The 12,015-nt window shown below is 41.7% G+C and overlaps 1 protein-coding gene across 1 annotated transcript; it reads right to left on the minus strand.

Annotated features, from left to right (window-relative positions):
* Positions 1-4,136: 4,136 nt before the first annotated feature.
* ADRB2 (adrenoceptor beta 2) lies at positions 4,137-10,503 on the minus strand. Its single transcript, XM_073620585.1, has one exon. The coding sequence runs from the start codon at positions 10,263-10,265 to the stop codon at positions 9,045-9,047; it is 1,221 nt and encodes a 406-aa protein (XP_073476686.1). The 5' UTR covers positions 10,266-10,503; the 3' UTR covers positions 4,137-9,044.
* Between the last annotated feature and the right edge of the window lie 1,512 nt (positions 10,504-12,015).

Genomic DNA, 12,015 nt, shown 5'->3' on the forward strand with positions numbered 1-12,015 from the left:
CAGCATTTTTATTTTTTGCGCTACAAACAAAAAAATTGTCAATTTTGAAAAAAAAACAATATTTTTTACTTTCTGCTACAAAAACTATCCAATAAAAAAATTCCCAATAAGCTTATATTGATTGGTTTGTATAAAAGCTATATCGTCTACAAACTATGGGACATTTTTATTTATTTATTTTCTTTTTTACTAGTAATGGCGGTGATCAGCAAATCCCGGGACTGCGGTATTGCGGCAAACATTCTGACACTGACACTTTTTGGGGACTGGTGACACTAATACAGTGATCAGTGCTAAAAAATACTGTATTACTGTACTAATGACACTGGCTGGGAAGGGGTTAACATCAGGGGCAATCAAAGGGTTAACTGTGTGCCTAACCAGTGTTTTACTATACTGTGTGAGGTGCCTTTACTAGGGGAAGAGATGCCATTTATTCCCTGCTTTGCAGGGACAAAATTTCATCTCTTCCCTCCTGTCAGAATGGCGATCTGCCTTGTTTACATCGAGTCCATGATACCCGCTGCTCAGCTCCCGCTGCGTGTGATCACAGCAGAGCGAGCTGGCGGTGGAGCGCATGCATGCCCCCTACCCGGATCACGTATATATACACATGATCCACCGCAGAGGTGCCACCCAGTAGCAGTAAAACTGCTATAGGGTTGACCTTAAGTATTCATATTCATATTCCTGATATGTGCCTGCTGTACCAGGTACTTGTAGGAGAAAGTATCCTTATCTCTTTGTATTGCTTCCTTTGTGTGAAATCCCTGGTGTTCCTGCCAGTCCCTTTGCTCTCCTATTAAAAACTGACCACACTAAGCAGGAGAGCACACTGTAGTCAGTTCTCTAGCTATGCTGAGAACTCAGTGTACTCATCTCCAATGATCAGACTTGTCCTGACACTCCCCCGCTGCACAACTATTCACTGGGAAGCTTAGTGTGCTGCTGCCCCCCCCCCCCCCCCCCAGCTCTTATGCAGCCGTGAACAAAGGGAATGTGATCACTTATAAAAAAGGGAAAAAATGTATTTATAATGTTTATTTATTCCTATACAAAAATGTTTTGCCTTTCATTTTTTATTTTAACCACTTCAGCTCTGGAAGATTTACCCCCTTCACGACCAGGCCATTTTTTGCGATATGGCGCTGCGTTACTTTAACTGACAATTTGCGTGGTCATGCGACGCTGTACCCAAATAAAATTGATGTCCTTTTTTTCCCACAAATAGAGCTTTCTTTTGGTGGCATGCAAACAAAACCTAGTGCTCATAAGCACAGCATAACCCCTCGGGATTTTTTAGAACAGACTAGATAAGTATTTAAAAAGTAATTTTTATTGAAAAATACAATAATGAAACAGTAGAAAATTAAAATCAATTTCAGTACAAAAATACAAGCATATTTGTAGTTGCCCTCTAGTACGAAAGGCTTAGTGCACTTAGCTTTTAAAGATGATGCCTGACATGATTCAGACTCTTATGTCCTTCTTCATAGGCTCAACGTAAGAAGGACGTAAGAGTCTGAAACATGTCAGGCGTCATCTTGGCTGGGAAGGGGTTAACATCTAGGGTGACCAAGGAGTTAAATGTGTGGCCAACACGTGTTACTGTGTGAGGTGTTTCTACTAAGCAATGTGTTGTTTTTCCTTCCTGCTTTGCAGGAAGGAAAAAAACAACACATTGATGTTGTTAGAAGAAAGCCCTGTGTTTGTTTACCTACACAGGGCTTTCTTTGGTAATGTCCGGAGCCAATCATCGGGTGCTGGTTGCTTGGTTCTGCAGCCAATCGCAGCACAGCCAGGTACTAGGTACATGATCTGGCACAGAGCGGCCACCTTGTCGCAGTATATCTACGGTGGACAGTCCAAAAGCGGTTAAACTGAATGGGTTGTTTTACAAGGTGATCATTTGCAAACACTTTAAAAAAGGTATAATAAAAAAGGAGAGTCATGTCTAGGAAAAATTACAAAAAATCCTAAAATAGAAAGGCATTAGAAGGGCAAGCCTGAAAAATAACTGGTAACCTCCAGGAGTACAAAGATATATACGTCTATAGCAGGGGTCTCCAAACTGTGGCCCTTTGCTTGCCTTTATCCGGCACACTGATATGAGACACTATTCTGCACATTGACACCAACAATGGGGCATATTTCCTGCCACTGACATCAACGTTGGGGTTACTATTTCTCCCACTGACACCAACTATGGGGCACTATTCCTCACCCTAATACTAAAAGATAAGGACCTGTTTACTCCCACTGATGCCAAAAAAAAATTATATTCCTGCTGGCCACAGTCTGGCCCCCTTAAGGTCCGAAGCACAGTAAACTGGCCCTTTGTTTAGAAAGTTTGGAGACCTCTGGTCTATAGCAAAAGTGCCTAACATAAATTCACCTTAAAGAGGAACTGCAGTCTGCTCACTTAATTGGTAATAAAAACATCTTTGCCATTCTGAAGTTTCCCTCCAACCACTTTGCATAATATTTTATATATACTGTGATTCTGTACTTGCCAAATATGCTGCAGAAATCTCCCTCCACTGAGTCTGGCTGCAACCATTTTAACTGTGGGCAGATGAAGGTGCTGCCTGTTCACTTCCTGGATTTACACAGACACACAGAAGCACACCTCCAGCTCTGCAGCTCTCATTGGCCCTCTTATGACTCAACCCCCCCCCCCCCCTCCTGGCAATCTCTTTTGAGAGAGAGCTGTGCATGATGTCATAAGCTTAGGCTAATGACCAGACAAAAAACAGGAAGTGGACTGTATAAGGCAGGAGTCTCAAACTGGCGGCCCTCCAGGTGTTGCAAAACTACAAGTCCCATGAGGCATTGCACAATGTCATAAGCCTAGGTTAATTACCAGACAAAAAACAGGAAGTAGACTGTATAAGGCAGAGGTCTCAAACTGGCGGCCCTCCCCTGTTGCAAAACTACAAGTCCCATGAGGCATTGCAAGGCTGACAGTTACAAGCATGACTCCCACAGGCAGAGGCATGATAGGACTTGTTGTTTCGCAACAGCTGGAGGGCCGCAGGTTTGAGACACTTGGTATACGGTATTTACTGGCAAAAAAAAAAAAAAAATGTTTTACTATCCAAAGTTAAAGCAACAAGGGCAGAAGATTTAATAGATGGAAAGTTTAAAAAATGACTGAAGTTCCGCTTTAAGTTACTTTGCCTTTATTGATAGGAACTATGATGTCACAACCCTTTTCTAATTTTAGCATATGGCAAGAAAAGTATAAACAGTTCTCTATCACCATAACACAAGCTGAATTCAAATCAATTACAAGAAAATCTCTTAATTTAGCTGCCCTGAGTACTGACATTCACCCGCAAACACCTTTGTTTCCTTTGAGTAAATGTGACCTTTCTGGTTCTGAACATATTGTACGTGCCATATGGTTTGAGGCAATAAAGGTTATATCATATACCGCAGTTACACATGCTGATCATCAAGCTAAGCTTCCTCAAAGCTTTAAAACTTTTCACTTAATTTACAAAATAACTTCCCATATGGAACAATATAGGCTAAACCCTAAATTAACTTTTAATGAAAACAAAAAAAAGTTCTAACATAGTTCACAACGATAAATTCTACATAAGCTCAGTGTATGATCTATACGTTGTTGCTAAGTGTAAAGTGCAAGGGCTCCGTTCTGCTTTTTGCCATTACGATATAATAAATATTTCTGGGAACATTATCATAAACAAATAGAAGTGAAGTTTCCATGCTTGTGTCTGTGCGCTGATTAGGACATGAGTCAGTGGAGCACCTGTTAGGGTGTATGTCACACTGACAGCGGCACCCGGCACACAGTCCTCCGACCAAACTACTCTGCACAGGATCTGTAGACACTGCAAGCGAGGAATGCACCTCCACCGCTTACTGCACAAAGCCCAATGACAGCACGGCACTGTATTACACAGGCTTCTCTTTATAGTAAATGCAATCATTCTGCCCAGTCATTAAGGATGGCATGGCGCTGTAGCACTCAGAGCTGCAAAACGGACAGGGGCACTGCCAGATGGGGGGGGGGCCCAGGAATGAATCACTAATCTATGTAGACAGTAGCAGTATTTGTAGAAAAGTAAACATAAAAATAGAACATACAAGCAGAAGTTAGAGGTTGGTATAGTTCAAAGAGCTTTTAATAAATGTTCACAGATACATTTTGCAAATGTTCAGGAGCTTATCAGCACTGAGTGCATTTGAGATAAGGGTGGTATTTTTGGGAAAGATGTTTTGCTACAGAATGTTGACTGGCCGATCTGGAATCACATGTCACGTGTTATACCAACTGTCATTTTAACAACTGGCTGTAGAGCAAAAGGGTAAACAACACAATAGACTCAATTCACAAAGCTTTAACACAAAGATACGGCTCTTTAATTTAACCATGTGAATGTCATTTTCAAATCTCATCGGAATCATTTGAAAATAACTGTTACTTTCTTAGCGTAAGTAAACTTATCCGGGTGTGTTGACTTTGTGACTTGAGCCTGTGGGAATTGATTTACTAAAACTGGAGCACTCAGAATTTTGTACAGCTGTGCATGGTAGCCAATCAACGTCTAACTTCAGCTTGTTCAATTAAACTTTGACAAAACAACCTGGAAGCTGATTGGTTTCTATGCAGAGCTACACCCGATTTTGCACTCTCTAGTTTTAGTAAATCAACCCCAAGAGTGATCAGAATCTGGTGCAGCTGTGCATGGTAGCCAATCAGCTTCTAACGTCAGCTTGTTCAATTAAAGTGGAGTTCCACCCAAAAGTGGAAGCTCCGCTTTTCTGCCTCCTCCCCTCCTCTGATGCCAGATTTGGCACCGTTCGGGGGGGGGGAGCGGGTACCTGTTTTTGACTGGTACCCATCCCCACTTCCGAGAGATCTCACCGTGGCAAGATCACTCGGAAGTTCGGCCCCCCCTTCTCTTTCCCCCGCAGCCGGGCCATTCAGAAAGCACAGCGTGCTTCGTGCATGTGCAGTAGGGTACCGGTTGTGAAGCCGCAAGGCTTCACTGCTGGTTTCCCTTACAGGGTGCTTTCCCTTACAGGGTGCTGCCACCGGTTCCCCTTACGGCGGCAGCACCCGAGAGCCGATGGAAACATCAGCTGGGGTGCTGACATCGCTGGATTCCAGGACAGGTAAGTGTCCTTATATTAAAAGTCAGCAACTACAGTATGTGTAGCTGCTGAATTTGCATTTTTTGCTGGGGGGAGAGAAATTCCGCTTTAAGCTTTGACAATGAAAAAAATGGAAGCTTATTGGTTTCTACGCACAGCTGCACCAGATTTTGCACTCTCCAGTTTTAGTAAATCAACGCCACAGGGGTTGATTTACTAAAACTGGGGCACTTGGAATCTGGTGCAGCTCTGCATGGTAGCCAGTCAGCTTCTTACTTCAGTTTGTTCATTTAAGCTTTGACAAAATAAGCTGTAAGCTGATTGGTTTCTATGCAGCGCTGCACCATATTTTGCACTGTCCAGTTTTAGTAAATCGACCCCATAATGTCTTCTTAACCACAATAGACTCAAGTCGCAAAGCTTAAAAATAATAATACCAATTTTTCTTTTAGCTATGTGACTGTCATTTTCAAATCCATTGGAGTTAGAAACAACTGTAACTTTTTTTTTTTTTTTTTTAAATAAATAACCTTATCTTGCTGTGTAAGGTTTGTGAACTGATTTTAAAGGACTAAAGAAGTCATTTTTACCCTTGTGTGAGTTCACTTCAAAATTTCAATCAAGATTCAAGGAATTTGAAATTAAAAATAGAAATTTCCTGTTCTGCACCGGTTATTTGACCACAGGCAAGGGTGAAAACAACCCCATTAGCTTTAATAGTATTAGTCAACTCCAATGTCAAATGACTTGATTTCTGTACAGATATAGAACCTTTGTATAAAAATTCATCAATGTTAGTCCCTCTATGTAAAGTAACATGTCATTTATATTTTCTGCCTCTTGAATCTATTTACATCTCCAGACCCGATGCTTACCCAACATCAAAAAAATGTAAACAATATAAAAACACAAACAACTTGGACTCATAGTACAATGACCTTTAATTGCGAGCGGCATACAATACTGTACGGCTTGGAAATGTGCAAAGGAGCTGATCTGCTGGTGGCCCTGCATGCAGTGAAGTGGACAGGAATACCTGTAGTCATGCTTAGTCACAATGGCCATCATTAAGTAACATGAAGCAAAGAGCAATTATGTACTGTACTCAACAGAAACCAGTCAAACATTAGCTTTCATTAGTCTGGCTACACCAAACCTGGCCCCACACTTTACAATTTGATTGTACAATCTCCCTAAAGGTCAACACACATTACATTCTGATTGTACAATCCCCTTTAGATCTACAAACAACTATTAAGTGCAAGAGCCTGCCTGATTCGACATACATTGATTGGACAGTTTAGGCAGGTCCTCATATTACAGCATTTTGGTAAATCTGAAGTTGATTGTGGAAAGGTTGTACAGTCAGATAGTAATGTGTATGGTGACCGTAGGAGTTGCTAACAACTATGCAGTTGAAGGGTCTACCAGCTTAGACATAAATAAAGGGGATTGCTTAGAAAGCCCTTCATACCAGATAGTTGGTGGCAAATCCAAAGAAGAGTTGCATGATCAGGGAGTAACATTTGTGGCCAATTCCACAGTACACCATTACTCTTTGCACTGTAGTATTAAACAAGCTGATTGCGGGCTTTTGTTAGTAAGATTGTGCAAACTACAATGAAGGTGCAAAGTGCCATAACACACAGCAACCAAGGTTATTTTACGTAAATGTGACCAAGTGAGGAAAAAGGAAATCTGGTTGCTATGGGTTATGCCCTTTTTTTGTCTTATTAAACAAGCCCGAGTGTTTAACTAACCAGGAGAACTCATCCCCCTATATTATAGACTCCGCTAGAAGACTTTTTTTTCCAGTCAATCATTAAAAAAAAAGTCATCCCATCATTTTGTTTTTTTCCAGGTTCGGTAATTGATTAACTCAGCATGCTTCAAGCGGGAGCTAGGAAATCCTCTCATTTATTTCCAACGCTCTCCCTATTACCTAATCATGCTCTGCAATGGAAAAACCAATTCTGCAGCTTATGGACCTCATCACAGGCTACTTAAATCTTTTCGAGAGACACAATTTATTCAACAGTATTAGTTAAACTGGATATGGCGAAAGGAAAAATTGATTAGTGACAAGTTTCTGGCTAGAAACCTGTCTGAATCAGCAGGACTGCGTCAGTTAATTGATTAACCTCCACAGTGAGCAGGTCGTGGGGGAACATCTGTTCTTCTCCATCTGGAAAGACCTGTACGGCTTGTTGTTATTTGGTGACTAGAAAAGCAGACCAACACTAGTTTATATTTATACATTCAGTGTTGGACTGGTTATTAAAGGACCACTAGCGCCAAAAATAAATAAATAAAAAATAATTATAAATATATTTATATATAAAACTGTATGTTAGTAGATATAATATTATTCAGTATATTTTACTTGCTTTATAGATTTAGCTCATCCCCTCCTTCGCGTGCAGACCAAATTGTCCCACAAGCGTGGACGTTATATAGGTTGCAACAAACTAGAACACTTTCTGGGGTGCTTACAACAGTCACCCTTTATTCATATAGTTTGAATCTTTAAAAAAAAAAAAAAAAATCTACAACTGCCCAAGCATCTTTGCCAATGTCATAGTTTGTGTCAATGTATGCCATCTGGACAGTTGGTTGGCACATAAATGTGGAGGAATAAAAAAATCTAATAAATAAAAAATGAAAAACACAATGAATACTATTATTTTATCTATAAATAACATACAGTTAAAATGTGTTATTTTTCACAATAGTGGCCCTTTAAACCTACCATATGACACTCCAGTGGACAGTGACCATAAGTCAACTCCTACATTTTTTCATTTGAAGCCAACAGGGCTTCTCATAAAACTGCATGTAATAAATCACCCTCCGACTGTCATAGTCTGCAGGTCTCTTGAAGGGGGATGGGTTCTCCGTATGGGCTTTCCTGCTAAAATTAAGTGAACTCAAAATAACTTTAAACCCCTTAATGCCTGGGGGAATCCTTCAAACGAAGGTCGTCCATTCAACTACTGTCAGCGCCCAAAATATGGGCAGAGTTGCCAACTGTCAGTAAATTTACAAACAGCTTGTAAAATCCGTAACTTTTTCGCATCCATCCGTGAATGTCCGTTACGGACAACTGTCAGTAAATTTATGAACAGTTTGTAAAATCTGTCATTTTTGCATCTGACTGTGAATGTCCGTTACGGACATCCGTAATGGACATTCACGGACAGATGTAAAAATTACGATTTTTTTCAAACTGTTTATAAATTTACTGACAGCTGGAAACCCTGAATATGGGGTGTCACTTGCCCATAGTATAGTAATGTCCCTCCAACATGCTGTTTGATCCTGGATCTCAGGATGAAGGGGTTAAAGGCGTTGAGTTTCAGCTTTCAGAAATGGGTTTCTCACACACGTTCTACATTGTCTTTTCCTATGTTTGTTGTTTTATACATAAATCTGAGATTGACATCCGCCAAATTAACCTATCCACTGCTGGAGAGACCAGCCACTCCAGCAGACAAGTGTTCATATTGCAATCACAACATGTAACAGGACACAAAATATAACATAAAATATGCAAGACATAAAAAAAAAGACAAGAACATAACTTTTCTCTTTTTTTTCAGATCCATGAGGTAGATTCTTCTAGTTTTGCTAAATATATAAGACAGCAACACAATCAAAAAGCCTTAATGCTTTAGTGAATGTCTTCTTACCTTAATTTAGGAAGTGAAACTATACAGAACAAAAAAACAAAACACTTGCCTAATAGAAAAAAAGTATACATCCTGCAAGTCATGGGCACCGCCCAACTGCAATTTAACTTTAATATAAAGAAAAACCTCCATATCCTTCATGTCAATACATTAGAAAAAGATCTGATTGACCCTTGTATTGCAAAGCATCCAGTTTGTCATCAGTGTTTCTTAAAAAAAAAGGGGATCCTATAATAAGCAATCACCCTGCGTGTTGTGATTCTTGCCTAGGGGAGCCATGCTGTAGTCCACCACAGTACCTTCACAGCTCAGTAGCGATGGACTTGGGGTCTTCTCCTCCTTGAAGAAGACCTCATTAGTTCTCTCCTTGCCCATCTGAGCAGCATCACTTTCTTCATTGTACACACTGTTCCCATTGCTTTGGGGGTATCCATTGGTGTAGAGCTTGGTGCTTGACTTCTTCAAACAAAGTAGCTCCTGGAAAGCGTATCTAAAGTCTGGACTCCTGCAGTAGATGAGTGGGTTGAAGGCAGAGTTGACATAGCCCACCCAGTTCAAGAAGGTGTAAACCTTCACAGGGATGATCTCCTTGTGCATCACCTGAACTATGTTGACTATGAAGAAAGGGAGCCAACACAAAGTGAAGGTGCCCATGATAATGCCCAGTGTCTTCAGTGCTTTGTGCTCCTTCAAGCAGAACTTGGATGTCCTCCTGTTGCCCACTTTGCCATTGGCATCTTGCTGATAAAACCTCCCCTCACTTTTGTCTATCTTCTTCAGTTGTTTCTTGGCCTCCTGAAAGACTCTAGCGTAGACAAAGATCATGATCACCAGGGGTAGATAAAAAGAGATGATGGATGATGAAATGGCATAGGCAGGGTTGGTATAAAAGTAACAGCAGGTCTCATCGGAGTAGCAATCCACAGCTTTGCTCTCCTCAGTTCTATACCAGTGCATGTAGATGGGGAGGAAAGAGGTGAGGATTGACACAACCCAAACTATGAGGATGACCATTCTGGCTTTGCACTTGGTCAGCAGGCTTTGATACTTGAATGGAGAGGTGATAGCGAAATACCTGTCCAATGCTATCACACACAACGTCTCTATGCTGGCAGTGACACACAGAATGTCTACTGATATGAAAAACTCACACCAAAAATTGCCAAACTCCCACGAGTCCACGATGATAATACTTGCTCCGAAGGGCACCACCATCATGCCCATCACCAGGTCGGCACAGGCTAAGGAGGTGATGAAGTAGTTAGTGACTGTTTGAAGTCTCTGGAACTTGGCTATAGCCGTGATCACCATGATATTCCCAAGCACGATGATCAGGACGATGATGGACATCAAGATGCCAATGCCTACCATCCAGCCATCATCAGGCTTGGTGCTGTTGTGTGGTCTGGTGAAGTTCGGTGCTGGGCTGGGGGTGAGCAGCAGATCCATAGCGGTGAACTTCTTCTGTCTTATTCCTTAAAGCGGCTCACTTGGCTTGCTCGTCCAGCGCTGTGGCCAGTGTCCTCCTGCATGTAGCTGCCTGGGTGGCCGCGATCCTCTCACCCGTACGGGAGGCGTTGTTGCCCCGTATCGTACATCTGACGCCCGGCTGGCTGGAGGATGCGCAGCACTCCCGTCCCAAAGACAGTCCCTGCCACTTCTAAACTCATCTCTCTTACAGCTGCCTTTAATAACACCCCTCGTGACGTCACCTCCCGAAGGCCAATCCCCGGAGAGCCGCGGCGGCGGCGGCACTGTCATTCGCTGTCATGAAGTTAGTGGACAAGTTTCACAGCGATCGCCCGCTTCTCTGTACCGTGTGCCGGCTGGGAGACTCCGTCCATAGACACACACAGACAGACACACAGACAGGTGTTCTCCTCTCCTCCACACACCTCTGCCACAATATACAGCCTGGGGAGGACTCTACTCCCTCCCTGTGTGGAAGTACAGGATCTCTGATCACCGCTCTGCCTAACCTTACCACCTAGTTCTATATATCTCTATCTATTCACCCATCCATGATCTACAAGACCTCTTATCATCATCATACCTACATCTATCTATGCATCTATCCATGATTTATATATCTATCCATCCACTTTCTATCTATGCACCTATCTATTCATTCTCTTATCTGTCTGCCTGGTGTGTTCCTTGGCTTTCATGATGCTGTTTGTTCACTAAGGTTCTCTAACAAACCTCTGAGGGCTTCACAGCTGTATTTATTATGAGATCAACATACACACAGGTGGACTCTATTTACTAATTAGGTGACTTCTGAAGGCAATTGATTCCACTAGATTTTAGTTAGGGGTATCCGAGTAAGAGCTGGGGCGTCGGCGCTATTCGGCCGCTAGCGGGGCAGTTTTAACCCCCGCTAGCAGCCGAAAAAAGGGTTAAAACCACCCGAAAAACACTGCTACAGCGGGCGCTGTGGGGTGCTATAGGAGTATGGTGTATTCACTGCTCCTACAGCGCTGCAAAGAAGCTGCTTGCAGGACTTTTTGTGACGCTCTGCCAGCGCACCGCTCCATTGTGAAAGAACTCTGGCTTTCACACTGGGATTGCAGCTGAGGCTTTTTTTCAGGTGCTTTAAAGGTGCTATGTTTAGCGCTGAAGCGCCTGAAAAACGCCTCCAGTGTGAAAGGGAGCTGAATACAAAGGCACGCCACAATTTTCAGATATTTATTTGAAAAAAAATTGAAAACCGTTTATCATTTTCCTTCCACCTTACAATTATGGGATAAAATCCCAATAAAATACATTTACGTTTTTGGTTGTAACATGACAAAAATGTACACAATTTCAAAAGGTATAAATACTTTTTCAAGGCAATCTATCTATCTATCTATCTATCTATCTATCTATCTATCTATCTATCTATCTATCTATCTATCTATCTATCGATATATCCATTAACTATCTATCTATCTATCTATCTATCTATCTATCTATCTATCTATCTATCTATCTATCTATCTATCTATCTGTATTATTTGACTTTGCAGGGGTTTAATCCACAACATACTATGTACTGTGTAGAGCAGTTCTAGGAAAGCTGACAGCCTCTAGTTATGGAACTACAATAACCAGCCTTCATACTGCGAATCCATCCTGGTTACATCACCATAACACTTGGAAAGTCATAGGTTCTAGTTTACATGTATGATGTATATGGAGCTGCTTAGCCTGTGAC

Source organism: Aquarana catesbeiana, linkage group LG03 (genome assembly GCF_042186555.1).
Source record: "Aquarana catesbeiana isolate 2022-GZ linkage group LG03, ASM4218655v1, whole genome shotgun sequence".
NCBI classification, from domain to species: Eukaryota; Metazoa; Chordata; class Amphibia; order Anura; family Ranidae; genus Aquarana; species Aquarana catesbeiana.